The sequence below is a fragment of the Pogona vitticeps genome, chromosome 12, assembly GCF_051106095.1.
Source record: "Pogona vitticeps strain Pit_001003342236 chromosome 12, PviZW2.1, whole genome shotgun sequence".
Taxonomy (NCBI): domain Eukaryota; kingdom Metazoa; phylum Chordata; class Lepidosauria; order Squamata; family Agamidae; genus Pogona; species Pogona vitticeps.
The window spans coordinates 19,541,205-19,557,509 of NC_135794.1; the positions used below are offsets into that span (position 1 = coordinate 19,541,205).

At 45.3% G+C, this 16,305-nt stretch overlaps 1 protein-coding gene across 2 annotated transcripts in view; it reads right to left on the minus strand.

The window, feature by feature from the left end:
- Positions 1-16,305, minus strand: part of IGF1R (insulin like growth factor 1 receptor) — a 174,709-nt gene that overhangs the window by 23,489 nt on the left and 134,915 nt on the right. The window contains exons 11-17 of one of the 2 annotated variants that reach the window (XM_020781765.3): positions 12,877-13,163; positions 11,392-11,528; positions 10,108-10,267; positions 9,023-9,125; positions 8,166-8,236; positions 5,924-6,153; positions 4,774-4,884 (exon numbers count right to left, since the gene is read on the minus strand). In XM_020781765.3, the coding sequence (XP_020637424.1) occupies positions 4,774-4,884; positions 5,924-6,153; positions 8,166-8,236; positions 9,023-9,125; positions 10,108-10,267; positions 11,392-11,528; positions 12,877-13,163 (1,099 nt within the window). Of the gene's footprint in view, positions 1-4,773; positions 4,885-5,923; positions 6,154-8,165; positions 8,237-9,022; positions 9,129-10,107; positions 10,268-11,391; positions 11,529-12,876; positions 13,164-16,305 lie in introns of both variants that reach the window. The other variant, XM_020781764.3, reaches the window with a different exon arrangement.

Consider the following 16,305-nt stretch of genomic DNA (forward strand, 5'->3'; position numbering starts at 1 on the left):
TAGCAGTTACCGGTTATAAGTCTTTGCTCAATTGGCGTGGAGCAGGACGCCAGGGGCTACTTCTGACGGTGGGAGAGGTCATTGCACCTCACTAGGTAGATACCGCCCGCCTTAAGCTGGGCAGCCCCCAGCCAGTAAGGTGCTACCTCGCCACGGTCTGTTAACTTCACGGGGTGCGTGGGGTTTAGGGTCAAACCCGACAAGCAGATCGATAACCGTGCACCATGCAACAATCGTAAGAAAATTTCTGCCCTTAAGCTGGGCACCTGGAATGTACGGACAATGACCCCTGGCCTTCCTGACTACGGCTTTCCTAACGACCTGCAAGAAATAGACGATGTGCGCAAGACAGCTGTCATTGACATGGAACTGAGTAGACTGCAGATGGACATTGTTGCCTTACAAGAGACAAGACTGCCAGACTCAGGATCTGTCAAAGAAAAAAACTTCTCATTCTTCTGGCAGGGAAAACCATCGAATGAGACCAGGGAATATGGTGTTGGCTTTGCAGTCAGAAATACTCTCCTGAGATGCATTGTTCCACCTACTGTGGGGAGTGAAAGAATCCTGTCTCTGCAGCTCCACTCATCAGCAGGACCAGTAACCCTCATTAGCGCATATGCACCAACACTGTCATCCACTCCAGAAGTGAAAGACAAATTCTATGACGATCTGGCAGCTACTATCCAAAAAGTCCCTGAAAGAGAGGCACTGTTCATTCTTGGAGACTTTAACGCTAGAGTGGGTGCTGATCATAATTCTTGGCCCACTTGTCTAGGCCATTTCGGCATTGGAAAGATGAATGAAAATGGCCAACGCTTGCTGGAGTTTTGCTGCTATTATGGTCTCTGTGTCAGCAACACATTCTTTAACACGAAGCTGCAACACAGAGTTTCCTGGAGGCATCCAAGATCCAAGCATTGGCATCAGCTCGATCTAATCCTCACTAGACGTTCCAGCCTTCCTAGTATTACGATCACACGCAGTTACCAGAGTGCTGATTGTGATACTGATCACTCCCTGGTGTGTAGTAGAGTAAAACTACGAACAAAGAGAGTATATCACACGAAAAAGGAAGGAAGACCACGCATTGACATCATCAAGACTTGTGATCAAAGAAAAGTGAAGGAATTTGCCCAAGCACTTGAGGAAGTCCTTCCAGGTCCGGCTAATGCAAATGCACCTGAACGATGGGAACACTTCAAGAACACTGTCTATAACACCGCCCTGTCCACCTTTGGCAAGAAGACCAAAAAGATGGCTGACTGGTTCGAAGCCCATTCAGAGGAGTTAATGCCAGCCATCGAGGATAAGAGAAGAGCTCTAGCAGCATACAAAGCCTGTCCTAGTGAGTACAACTTGCAAGCTCTTCGAGCTGCTCGCAGTCAAGTCCAACAGGCTGCCAGGAGATGCTCCAACAATTATTGGCTCCAGCTCTGCTCTCAGATACAGTTAGCAGCGGACACAGGTAACATCAAAGGAATGTATGACGGTATCAAGCAGGCCTTAGGTCCAGTACAGAAGAAATCTGCTCCCCTGAAGTCTGCTACAGGTGTGCTCATCCAGGACCGAGCACAGCAGATGGAACGCTGGGTACAGCACTACTCTGAGCTGTATTCCAGAGAGAATGTAGTAACCGAAGAAGCTTTAAATAACATTGAGTGCCTGCCTATCTTGGAAGAGCTGGACAGTGAACCAACCCTAGCAGAAATAATGGCAGCCTTGGACTCCCTCGCCTCCGGCAAGGCACCTGGAAAGGATAACATCCCCGCTGAAGTGCTGAAATGCTGTAAGGAGATCATCACCTCCGAACTGTACGAGGTCTTCTGTCTCTGCTGGAGGGAAGGTGGAGTCCCACAGGACATGAAGGATGCAAACATTATCACATTGTACAAGAACAAAGGAGACAGGGGTGACTGCAATAACTACCGGGGCATCTCTCTTCTTAGTGTGGTAGGGAAGCTGCTTGCCCGTGTTGTGCTGAAGAGGCTCCAGGTGCTTGCAGATAGAGTCTATCCAGAATCACAGTGCGGCTTTCGAGCTAACAGATCCACCACTGACATGGTATTCTCCCTCCGACAGCTGCAGGAGAAATGTAGGGAACAACAACAGCCACTCTTAGTGGCCTTCATAGACCTTACAAAAGCATTTGATCTGGTTAGCAGGGATGGCCTTTTTAAAATACTTCCCAAGATTGGATGTCCACCTCGTCTCCTTAACATCATCAGATCCTTCCATGAGGGAATGAAAGGCACTGTAGTTTTTGACGGCTCAACATCAGACCCCTTTGACATCCAAAGCGGAGTGAAACAGGGCTGTGTCCTCGCACCAACACTTTTTGGGATCTTTTTTGCTGTCATGCTGAAGCATGCCTTTGGATCCGCAACCGAGGGCGTCTATCTCCGGACTAGGTCAGACGGAAAGCTCTTTAATCTCTCTAGATTGAGAGCGAAGACCAAAGTCCAACTGAAATGCATGCGGGACTTCCTCTTCGCAGATGATGCAGCCATTGTTGCCCACTCTGCTGAAGACCTCCAACAACTCATGAATCGTTTCAGCAAGGCCTGCCAAGACTTTGGACTAACAATCAGCCTGAAGAAAACACAAGTCATGGGCCAGGGCGTGGACTCACCTCCCTCTATTACCATCTCCACACAAGAATTGGAGGTTGTTCATGACTTTGTGTACCTCGGCTCAACCATCTCTGACACCCTCTCTCTAGATGTCGAGCTGGATAAACGCATTGGCAAAGCAGCCACCATGTTCTCTAGACTCACAAAGAGAGTATGGCTCAATAAGAAGCTGACGACACATACGAAGATCCAGGTTTACAGAGCCTGTGTTCTAAGCACACTCCTGTACTGCAGTGAGTCATGGACTCTTTGTGCACGGCAGGAGAGGAAGCTGAACACCTTCCATATGCGTTGCCTCCGACGGATTTTTGGCATCACCTGGCAGGACAAAGTTCCAAACAGAGTAGTCCTAGAACGAGCTGGAATTTTCAGCATGAACACATTACTGAAACAGCGACGTCTACGTTGGCTCGGGCACGTCGTGAGAATGGCTGATGGTCGGATTCCAAAGGATCTCCTCTATGGAGAATTAGTGCAGGGAAAGCGCCCCAGAGGGAGACCACAACTGCGATACAAGGACATCTGCAAGCGAGATCTGAAGGCCTTAGGAATAGATCTCAACAGATGGGAAAACCTGACATCTGAGCGCTCAGCCTGGAGGCAGGCGGTGCATCACGGGCTCTCCCAATTTGAAGAGACCCTTGCCCAGCAGGCCGAGGCAAAGAGGAAGTCACAAAAGCAGCAAAACCAGGGAGCCGGACAGGGGACAGACTGGATTTGTCTTCAGTGTGGAAGGGACTGTCACTCTCGAATTGGCCTTCTCAGCCACACTAGGCGCTGTTCCAAGCCCTCCATACAGAGCACGCTACCATAGTCTTTCGAGACTGAAGGATGCCTAACAAGCCCGAGAACACAAACCAAGAATGTGGAACCTTTCTTCTGTGGTCATTCTTCAGGAGGCGCCCTCTAAAGAGCCTAAAGAGCAACAAGACTACCACTCCCAGGATGCTTTGGGGCAGTTTCTTCCCCAGAAATATGGCAGCTGAACATGGAGCCTTAGAAGGTCACCTCAGCCTTATCTAGGGGATTGGAATGAAAGCCTCTGCAGATACAGTCATGCCTCGCTAGACAGTTACCCCACATGACAGTTTTCTTGCTAGACATTGACTTTTTTGCGATCGCTATAGCGATTCGCAAAACAGTGATTCCTATGGGAGAATTTCACTGGACAATGTTTGGTCCTTGCTTCGCAAACCGATTTTCGCTAGACAACGATTTTGACAGCTCCCTCCGCACTCGCAAAACGGGTGTTTTCGGGACCTAAGCTTCGCAAGACAGCGATTTAAACAGCTGATCGGCAGTTCACAAAGCGGCTTTCCTATGGCCGATCTTCGCTAGACAATGACGATTCTTCCCCATTGGAACGCATTAAACAGGTTTCAATGCATTCCAATGGGGAAAATGCTTTTCGCTAGACGATGATTTCGCTAAACAGCGATTTCAGTGGAACGGATTGTCATCGTCTAGCGAGGCACCACTGTATGTGTGTGGGGGCTGGAACTCCCAGAATTCTGGCTGGGGAATTCAGAGAACTCTGCAATATGGAGACCAAACAACCCTAAGGAGACACCTCTATTAAATACACCTAGCAATAGGGATCGGCAGATGCTCTTTGTTCTGATGGACTCTATACAGCCCACATGCTGCCCGCCTCATTGCAGATTAGCTTTCGGAGGTTGGTAACGAAGGATATGGCTGCCCAGGTCATGGGTTATCCACCTCCAAAAGCTAATCAGCCGGAAACGAGCTGGCCCTTACTGTCTGACAGGAAAAGTCACTGAGGTCAAGTAAGCCAACAACCAAATATCAGTTACTTGGGCAGGATCACTTATTGGGTGTATTCATCAGTAACTCCTCAAGAAAATTATCCCCTCTGAGATGGAACATATGGATTCCTTTCAATCAGGTTTCACACACTAAGCAATTTGAACAGGATTTCATCCTGGCAAGTTGTAATGCAGAAAAGGATATCTAAATGGGACATTTACTGTCTTTCCGTTTACTGGAGGCTAAACCACACCAAAGCAAAACATGGCACAACAACGTATTTTTGAAAGCAAGCTCCCCTGCCACCACAAAGGAGTTCTTCAGACCATTCTTCCATTGAAACTGTTGCACCGGAAGGGTCAACCACACTCACCTCTGTATCTGGCCGAAGGGACCGCAAATAACTCTTCAGATCTCCCCGGGTCATGAGTTCCATAATGACCAGAGTGGGCTGTCCTTGAGATACAACGCCCAGGAGCCTCACCTGGCAAGAGGAAAATGAGATTATACAAGAACAAGGCACCGTCTTACATGCCACCTTGTGCTTATGAGGGTGAGATCATTACACATTACAGTCTAGACGTGCAGGGACCTGGGAGGTGAGGAGAAAGGCATCAGCACATCCTAACTACAGTACAGAGTCACTAGAAACCAAAGCCCACTGGATTCAGTGATGCTCTCTCACATGTTTCTGTACATAAGTGATGACCGTCACCATTCCTGTGCTGATGAAAGAGAAAGATGGCAAAACCCCGTATTCTTTGTCCAACGATTCTCAACCATGTGGGTGCATTCATGGGGATCCTGGAGTGCAGGAATGAGTGATCTTTCTTAACTCTGGACTGCAGTAAAGTTTATTTTAAGAACTAAGAAAGCTATTGGCTATGTCACCAAGAAAAGCGATTCTTTGAGTGGGACCCTCAAAAGATGATCTGGAGTGAGACTCTCACCAAGAATCCGTGCGGATGGAGAGTGGTTTCAAAAACCACGTGTCCAGATCCAAAGCTCAGAAAAAGTGAATTCTTAGAATTCATCCATGATCCAAAGACTGTTAGAATTCTCAAGAAGATATTCAAAATATGACAGTTCACTCATTAAATGCCAGGGAGGTGCCATCAGGAATACTGATACTAAGACTTCTCTTCTGATTACTTCCTTTATTTCTGATTTCACAATCTTTGTTAACATGGATGCACTTCTATGTCTTTTAAAATAACCATTGATGATTTTGGTTTTTAAAAATCCTCATCTTCTCTTATTCCAATATTCAGTATAGGATGATGAGTGACACATATGTGCTGAGGATGACCAGAAACAGAAGAGTGAAAACTGGTTTCCTTTCCTACCTGAATACGAATTTCATATACTGTAGATACTCTAGCAATTTTGGCCAAGAAGCATGGAATTTCTCTAATTTTTGGTTGCAAATTTTTAGTTTGCCACTTTTTAAGAAACTTAAGTGTTGACTGAGGGAGACGATGTTGAACATTGAGTTTTCAGCATTGTGTGGCATAGCAACTTACGACATGGTGGCAGTTGAACTCCTTCATCACTGAAGCTTCATTCAAAAACTCGATCCGTTCCCGCATGCTTGCGGACTCATTGACTGTCTTGATGGCCACTCGTGTTTCTGGCTCATCCTTAACCACACCTTTCGCAATCCCTTCATACACCATTCCAAAGGAGCCTTGCCCCAATTCCCGGCACATGGTGATCTTTTCCCGGGGCACTTCCCATTCATCTGGTACGTATACTGCAAAAGCACACACAAAAAACAAAACCCACATGGTCTCACCAAGCAGCAGTAAGGGAGCATCGCAGCCCAAGTTGTAACAGGAAAAAGGGCACTTCCATTACAAAAATAGTACGAAGGTCTAAATTTCACATGCTAAGAATTAATCCAACAGTTCCCTGAAACAGTGAGGTATCAGAAATATTTCGATGCTTTCCTATTGTTTCAACAACACTGGAACAGGGACTGGGAACAGGGTCTGAAATGTATCATTTTAAAGATACGCAATACAATGAGCCTATGGCTGAAGTCCAACAGGAATCCAGATATGCGGCGAGGGGTACTGGGGAGGACATCGATCGGGTTGGACAAAGCAAGGCCATTCCAATGCCGTTAAGAGTACAGCTCTCATCAGCCAAGCACTGCCAGTGGTGAGAAATACTACAAGTTGCAGTAGAACATCTACTAGAGGGCTGCACTTAAGTCCGTTCAAAGACGTACACTAACTTGAAGCATCAAAGGGATGTTCTGGGGGAACAGGCAGAACACCAGTCGTCTTAGGCTTTGGTCTAACATCTGAATGAATGTTTGGAATAATGTAATTGAAGGATAGTGAGCAAGTGGCCCTTGCAGTGCAGTTACAACCACAGCACACACCAATCATAGCCAGGAGAACCGAAGATAAAGGACAGCAATATTTCTCGTCTGACAACCTCTGGAGGGCCCACATGTTCCTCCCTATTGAGTCAAGAGCATCCTTCGTAGAGGACTGGGATGTGCTAGCCAGTATCTTAAGTGGGTTTCTCCAACAAGGAATGACATAGCATAGATATAAAAGCTATGTCTGTTTCCCCACCTGCAATGTGTGGATGCAATACAGTGGTACCGTGCAAGATGATTACCTCGCAAAATGTTTTTTTCGCTAGACATTGACTTTTTGCAATCGCTATAGCGATTCGCAAAATGGTGTTTCCTATGAGGGATTTTGCTGGATGATGATTTGCTCCGTGCTTCACGGACCATTTTTTCACAAGACGATGATTTTTTACAGTTGATTGGTGGCTCTGCAAAATGGCTTCCCGATCTTTGCAAAACGGGTGTTTTTGGGACCGAAGCTTCACAAGACAGCGATTCTAACAGCTGATCGGCGCTTCGCAAAATGGCTTCCCTACAGGTGATTTTCGCTGGACGACTATTTTCCCCATTGGAACACATTAAACGGGTTTCAATGCATTCCAATGGGGAAACGCTTTTCGCTAGGCGATGTTTTCACAAGACAGTGATTTCAATGGAATGGATTAACATCATCTAGCGAGGCACCACTGTACTTCAGCCAGAACATAATTCACAGCCAGCCCAGATCACCACATTTGAAAGAGCAATTTCCAAAAACAGAATCACGGGACAAGGAAGGTCCTCCCCCATTTCTGATTTCAATACCAAAGTCAAGATTTCACATCCAAAACATACATTTGTTTTGTTTTCTTAGATGCTACACTTGAACTCTTGAGCCCCAAATGAACTCTGAACAGCTTTACAGCTGGAGGGTGCAACACACAGAACACGAACCTAAAAAGCCCATACTTAGAATATGGGAAAGGGGGGGGGGGAAGCACTTGCCACTTGCTGTCAACTGCAAGCCAACCTTGTTTGAATTATAGCAAGGAGAAATGAAACAGTGTCTTCACTTCTGATTTCCTGAAAAATCTGGGATAATACGAAACCCCGGAGCTGAAGCAAGAGGTCTGGCTGCTGCAGGTCAGCAACTCTTCAGTAATACAGAGTTGAAGGACTGAACTCCGAGAAAGGAACAAGAGGGGTTCCAGTGGCTGCCTGGCACACTCCGCCACTCAAAATAATAAGCTGGAGACCTCGCCCTGGAGCCTTTTCTCTACCTGCTCAATGGCTGAAGGGGGGAACATTTGACTTTTACATCCATTTCCAAAAAGCTTTCTGTGATCCCACCTCAGGCTGTGCATGCATTACGTTCACCCTATTATCGAGACGCCACAAGCCTCCTGGGTGCGACTTACCATCTGAAGCGCTGAAATATTCAGGGTTCACAGAGGCATAAAGTACTCCATTTCCGAGCCTGTCGCTGTTCCTGTTAAAATAGAAAAAAAGGGAATTTCCACACTTCAAACACCCATCTCAGGAAGAAAAGAAAAAAAAGAATCACATTTCACTCTATTTTGGTCCTCTCACTTCAAGCTCGGTTCTGGGGCTTGCTTTCTGAACACATACGCCCTAGCAGAAACAAATGACAGGTTCGCAAAAGGGTGTCAGGAATCAGCTGTGTTACTTCCCACATATCCTTAAGCCAAGGGAAAGATCCTTTCAAGTGTCTATTCAGTGAATGAACGGGGGGGGGGGGGGGGAGGAAATAGCCCAGGTTAGCTGCTATCACATGAACGATGAAGAACGTGCACTGAAAGGTGTTTGCCTTCTGTTCTTCACTCAAGTGACAGAAGGAAAAGAACCAGAGGCGACCAAGTAACCCCTATATCAGGACACAGCTTGGGAAAGTTAGTTTTTTTGACTATAATTCCCAGATTCCTCACCAGACAGCATAGTTTGGGAGTTTTTAGTTTTAAAAAGGTAGCAGTTCCAAGCTTCGTATCCAGGGGCAATAAACAGAGGGGGGGAACTGACTAGTTCCTGATAGGATTGCCAGTTAACATGTTTACATTTTTGCCACTGACACTTATTCCCCCCAAATTCCCATTCAGGTATGAGATCTGCAACAGGTCTGGATCGTTTGTCTTACGGATCCCGTATGTCCCAAGGGTCTGTCTATTCTAGTAATAAAAACAGTAAGGTAAACATGCAAAGCCAGTGGGCCAGATTATAGCTAGGCTGAATTCAGTTCTGCCGCAAGGCAGGATCTCACCTCTTCTTGTTACAGACATACAGCATAATGAGAAGTCCTCCAATAACCAGCAGGACCGCAATGGGGAGAACAATGATCAAATGCAGGAAATTCCCATAGTCCACTGCTGTAGCAATCAAAACAAGCAAAGGAACACAAAGTGATTATTCATGCCATCATAGCACCCATACTGGCCAGAAAGACTTCTCTCCAAAACAAACGGCTGCGGTGGATTGGGCCCACATCACACAGGGTTCTTCTCTTTCCTTTCTCTCCTGCGGATGACTAACCAGATGCTTCCAAAAGAGCTCACAAGCAGATCAGGACTGCCACGGCTACAGCCTGATCTGTGTTCTCCAGCATCAGAGCATCAAAAATATACATTCTGCGGAAGCTCTATTGCAAAATCCCTCTGCCAAATATTGAAGGAAAGCCAGTATGGTACAGCAGATAGAGTGTTCAACTAGGACTCCGGAGACGTGGGTTCAAATCCCTGCGTCGCTATGGAAGCTGAACAGAAGGTAACCAAAGTAAAACCCCTCCTTGAACATCTTCCATGCCTCAAAAACCCTATTAAAAACCCGTTGTATGTTGTGTCTTCTTATAATCTTGCTGATCTGTGACCGTAATAAAGAATGATGATGACGAAAAGCCCTATTAAGGTTGTCGTAACTCAGAAGCCACTTGGCAGCACAAAACAAAAAATATCTAATGAGCTTCGACTGTATAGAATGCTAATTTTTAAACAACACTGAACTAAGATGGGGTAGACAACTTGCCAGGGTCAAGGGCAAACATTTTGCCCGTGGAAATTTCACAAACTGTCAAATGTCCACTTTCAGTTTTCAAAAAACCCTGCTATCCTGGGGTGTTAAATAGTAAGAGAACCCTGTGATCTTTTTTTGAAAAAATCGGAAGCACCACTCCTGAAGCTTCCAGGAGCTGCAATTCTGTCAGAAAAAAGAGGGTGCATGCAGAGGGTTACGACAGGAAAGACGACTTGGTGGGGGAATTGTGCCCAATAACCCACCCATGATCTAAAGCCAAGCAACACACCCTTTTGCTGCACCCACCTCTCTCCAACCACCCATGTAGGAAATCCTTACGTTTAGGCTGGACGTAAAAGGAGACCGGCTCAGTCCAGGATCCATTCCCAGCCAGAGAAGTGGCTTGAACTCTCACAGTATAGTTTCCAGGGTTCAGATGTGTCAGTTTGGCTCCTCCAAGCTTCTTGTACTCCTGCCTGGAAACACATTCTCGCTTCTCCTTTAAAAAAAAAAAAGTGGGGGTGTTTGTGTGAAAGGGGTAGATCAGCCCTTGCTCTACCGAAGTTTGCAAGGAGGGCTCTTACAAACGAACCTTTGCCAGGCACCATGTCAGACTTTTAAACCTCTGATTAGAAACGTGTCCCTCCCTCCCAATGCATGCTTCTGGAAACTTTGCAAAACATGTTTTGAAAAATACAATCAAACATCCCCCTGCAATGCATACAAAGCTCACATAAAAGTAAATTCAGAACATCATCCACTCCGTGATCCAGTCTGGACTCTCTTTAAAGGCCAGATCTCTTACACCCGCTGGCATAAATCTGACCACAATTGCTACCTATTGAGTCAGTCAATGATGGGACATTATGGAGGTTCCTCACCTACAGAGCTGCCATAGGTCGGAGGTGACTTGATGACACATAGCAACGCCGAAAGAAGTCAGCGGCTGTATTTCATGTTGCACAGCAGCCACATGCAACAAGAAATGCAAATGCCAACTTCTTAATGAGCAGCAATTCACTGCTCAAATTTATACCGATGGCCCTAAAGCGGGATTAATTATGCATCTATATGGTAAGCTGTAGCAGTAGATTCCTTCGTTACTGGAGGACTAAAGGATCCTTGAATCCCTTCCAAATCTAGGATTCTAAGATACACATAATCCATGATATATATAAAATGGGCATATGAAAGACGGTGGTCTCTTAACTGTTCTTAAGATTTGCAAAAACTCTGATGCTACCTTCTACCAAAGCTGACCACAGTTCCTTCTGCCTTAGTATCACCTGTACCCGTCTTTCCCACACATCGCTTCTTCCATGGCTTTGTACCATGACTCCCATCATCCTTTATCTTTAACTGTGTCTGATGGGAACTGGAGGTCCAATATCTGGAAGAGTACACACCTCCTGGAAGCTGATCAGCAAAGACGGTGGCTCGCCTACTCAGTTTGAAATACCAAACATTGAACCTGAAAGGTATTATGTATAAAACATGACCTTGACCACTGAATTAACAGTCCTTCCTCTAATTGCTGGTGCAGCAGAATTGCAGCGATGGGCACAAACCCCCTTGAATTAATGGCAAACCAAGTTCAATGCAAAGGCTCTTAGCCTTCCTTACCTCTCCATTTTGTCCATACTTGATTTCATACATCAAAATCAATCCATTGGGATTAACCGGTTCTGGCCATTTCAGGTAGATGGTGTTCTCCTCCTTCCCCTCCCATGTTACTGCTCCTGGAATGTTATCACCTCCCTCTGCGGAAATATGTCCAAGAGCCGGTGTCATTCAAGGCAAATAGGTGAATTTTGTTCAATTCCCATTCCCTCCCATCCTCAAAATAAAAGCCGGGTCAAAGCCACACATTCACATGCATACAAAACCCAAAGCATGGCCTTCATGTTGTAGAACACAGTTCCCAGTCAAACCTGCGAGTTTGGTATGCACAGATTTTATCTAAAGTTGGTAACACACTAAAGTTTATGTTCGCCCATGACTCTCCCTCTCCCACTGAAGGAACAAAGGGGGTTGCATCTCGGGTACACTAGATTTTTGGCTTCAATTTAACTCCACAGTGCAGCACACAGTCAAGGATTATTCCTCTGTTCCAGTGCCAAGCTGAGGAAGAAGGTAAGTTAGTGCTGTATTGCATTCTGGAAGGAGAGATGCAAATCTTGTCCATGTTCATCTTTAGGCTCTAAGATGAAAAGTGGTAAGAGGGTGAAGCTTTCCTCCACTGGTTTTAAGAGAATTTGCACCCCTTTTTTTGTACAACTGCCCTTACGAGCAAACCCTTAAAACAATGATGAACTGTTGCTGGCGTAAGTGAAGCATTAAATGGGTTGTATGTGTCTTTGTGGGCAATCAGTCTACCCCACTGTGGCTGTCCATTTTCAGAAGATGAAAAGATGCTATGCGACGTTTTGCCCAAAATTGTGCAAACCACAATAAGGAAAAATGTGATTTAGTGTGTAAATAATCATGAATTCTCATCCTTAATGAAAAAGAGTGTATTCTACTTCTACTCTGCAAAGGAAGCACTGCATTTTGTGTTCAAATGCATTTTGCACAAAATACAAGGTTTTGCAGGAAAAAAAAAACACACCTTTGCAAAAAGGGCAAAGGATTGAAAAATGCACAAAACCTCTTGAAATCTCACCCAGTCGGGTGACCAAAATGCGACCATGAAACAAGCAAAGTTTTGCACTCCTAGCTTGTTGAAGGTAAGGATTTTGACAGTGGTTAAAAGAACCCCTGCCACAACCATAAATCCAGCTTTCATGATTTGAAAGGCTAATTCTGAATTTCTGATGATGACAACGCTTTATCCAATTTTACAGCTCGATGGTCTAGGTATGTGGCTTCAGAGATTGGGAGTTTGATTCCCCACTGAGTATCCTTAACGGGGGCTGGATTCGATGATCCATAGGGTCCCTTCCAGCTCTGCATTACTAAGATTTTTATTATTCTAAGATTATTCAAAGCCTACTTTGAAAGCAGAGATCGGATAAAATAAAATGAGGATGATTTTTTAATCTCTTTTTTAAAATACTCTTTCCATCTGGAAAAAGGTGGGGAAATTGAAGAAATGCCCTGAGTTCGTACCTGCAGGCATAGTTCTTGCAAAGACAAAATTGGAAGCACTACAGCCCAACGACGCAGCTTCGTGATTACAGCTGTGGATGTCGATACGGTACAGGGTGAAAGGCAAGAGATGGGAGATGAGCGTCCGCTCCCGGCCTTCGACTTTGCTTTCGTAGAAGGGGAACTCCGTCTCTCCTTCCTCCGTGTCCGAAGCATTGGCAGAATGTTCTGGGACTGTGACCGTCTTGTTCTTATTGGCAAATGTCGTATTGGTAACTTGGGTCAAGTCTCGCCGCTTCCGGTCAGGCCTGGACAGAGGGGGTAAAAAAATAATAATAATTCAAGCTCGCGACCTGAGATCGGCCTTGTTTGAAAAGGGCGAAAACGAAATCCCAGTCCAAGACACTCAAGAAGACGGCCAACAGCTTCAATGTATTCAAAGAAAACAGTAATGAAGAGATATTAACACACTGTAGACGGACGGATGCCCAAACGCTGCATGCAGCCGCTTATCAAAATAGCCCTGTTTTATAGGTGGTCTTCCCCCTGAGTCAAATTACACACCAGCAACACATCCAAACCCAATAAAGATGTGTCTCAGGAAAAAGAAACAGAAAGGAGAGCGCTGGGTTAAGCAACCATGCACGCAGGAGTAGCTACACGAAAGCGTAACTGGTTCAAAATGCAAGGGAATTAAATTCAGGGACAGGACAGACAAAAAAGAGGAAAGTCATTCTACTTGGACTAGGGGTGTCAATCTCACAGGGATTGGCACTTAGAGAGGAATGGGGGGAGGAACCCTCTCTAATCCTTGCAGCAAGATTGTGTGAGTTTTTTTTCTTTCCCTGAGAAATCATGCAGAAAAATCTTTCTAGATTCCTAAGATGTTTCTTATTGTTTTCCCCAGAAGCAGCAGCAGCAACCGGTGTCGAATTATCCTGTGCCACACACACAGCATCTTCCCTGCGAAGGGAGATTCCATGGAAAGGATGTTGGACCTGCTCAGAATCTGGCAGTTCTCTTGTAGCAAACCAACAGAAAAATGAAGAACTAAAGCAAACAACCAAACAAAAAGAGAAGACCGAGGCGGGGGGGCGGCGGTCTTCTTTCTGCGGGAAGCCTAGAAATCTCTCTGGTATGGGAGGAAGTCAAAGCAAGAACTCCTGACACAGTGAGACTCAGAGAACTGTCAATTGTGAGAACATTTTCAAGTACTCTCCACATCCTTAGCTTGAAAGCTTGCAACAGAGTTCTGATTAGATTCGAGCAAAGCCTTAGGGTCACAACAACCCATTTTACCCAGCAGGAACGAGTCTACCTAAGGCTGTGATGTGCTTAAATGCTTACACACGGATAGAGGCAAACAGTTCTACTGCAGAGTCTCGGCTGCCTTTACAACAGGCAGGCAGAATCTCACAGAAGGCTGGAAACACAATACACCATCTAATGAGGGTTGTGTTGACACATGAATTGTTCTCTCCCTTTGGGGTGGAAAAAGAAGCGAAGGAAATAGATGAAGACGACTAGAAAGAGACAGACAGACGTGAGTAAATAAGTTGTTTTAAATGTGCCCTAGAGAGGAAAATCACCCAAGTCATAATCTCATTTTTCCCTGACACTTTGGGGTTCTTTAAGAGTCACTTTAGCTGCTAAAAGAGTTAGAAGCCATGCGTCTCAACTACTACAGCTGTTACAGCACTGAGAGGAAAAATGCAGCAATTATGAACACAAGCTGAGCAGGGAAGAGGAAATAAGCTGAAGTCGTCAAGACTCACATTAGCAAATCATTCCCACTTATGTTCTTCACACCCAGACCCACACAAATGGCATCTAAAGACTGTCAAAGTCTTATTGCTTGGATAGCTCAGTGGTTTAGGTCTCTGGCTATAGAGCCAGAGGTTGGGGAGTTCAATTCCCTCACGGCGCCTCCTTGAGAGGGGCTGGACTTGATGATCCATAAGATCCCTTCTGGCTCTGCAGTTTAAAGGTTATGATTCTTCTTCCTTGGCTCAAGATTCTGAGTTCATTTACTCCCATATTCCAATCTATATGGAAAGGGAAAACCTTCACTCGAAACCAATGGGGCTTCAAAATGAATGATCTGTGGAAATCAGAAATCTATATTGCACTGAACAAAGCTCTTCAGGGGAGGCAGAAACCCTGCGTCATGGTGAAATGGCCCCAGACGCCAAGAAAGGGAGAAGGTTTCTGTCATCAGCTGGGCCACTTGGGAGCACTGACAGGCTAAGAAGAGGGGCAGAATGATGGGAACGCCACAGGAGAGAGAGAAAAAATTGCAGCAAATGCAAAGTGAGGGGGGGACAAATAGAGCTCCTCATAAGTAAGAGAATGCATTTACAAACAATCCATGTGTTCGGCAATACTGCTGAGTTCCGGACCATTTTCTTGCTGCTTTCAACAACATGGTTTTGAGGTTTCTTCAGGTTTGTTACCCAACTCAAGACATCTAAGCTTAAATATTTTCTGTAGCGCTGTTGATGCGAACACCACTTTGCAAACATTCCCCAGAGCTAGCAAATTACTTTGCTGAGTCACTTCGGCATCTGTTAAGCCCTTCTGAGGGAGACAAGGTGTGAATCTACTGGCGGCCCATCTGTGGAATTCCTGCAAGAGGAACGGTTTACTCTCCACTCTACAAACGGGCAGCATCTCACAAGATCTTAGGAAATGCTTTGGCTAAGGAACAAAGGCCAAGTTGGGATGTTCAGTGCAGGAAGAAGCATCATTGCAAATAAACTTGTGCATGCATGCATGCATGCATGCATGCATGCATGCATGCATAACATCCCTAATTCTTGGGAGCAGGAAGTTTTGCATAAATTTCATTCAGACAATACCTTGCTAATTCCAAAAGCGGGATGGTTTGCCTAGTGTGATGTAGTAAATAGACCTTATTATAGGGTCATTATAGGCCCCAGAAGAAGGGGCTGACAACCCATTTCTCAGCATTTTACACCTAAAACACCTGGAAAGGGTCACCTTAAGGGAGAACCGACTTCCTGTCGCATAGTACTGTAATAGTAAGAATAAAACTGTAAAGGAACACCTTATCTCCAACCAAGTTCTGCTAATACCCTTGTAAGACTGGAGGCAACTACAGATGAAGCCTTTAGAGCTACGACATTCATATGGACTACCCACTCCAGCCAGCTCACTGACAACTGCACTCCCTATAACACTTTTAAAAGTCGTTTCTTGTGCTTCTTAACTGCTGCCTTTTCATGGATTTCACACACTAATAAAAAAAAAATTAGCAAGCAGCAAATAAAAAAGCAATAGAAACAGGATTTGAAATGTCTGAGCAGACAATAATGATTTAGATTCCGAAGCCCCACAGAGAGTGTGGTTGTCAGGACAGAAATGTAACAAATGAATAAAAGCAATTGTTAATTGTCATGAAATCAAGGGTAGCCTGTGAATATGGATATG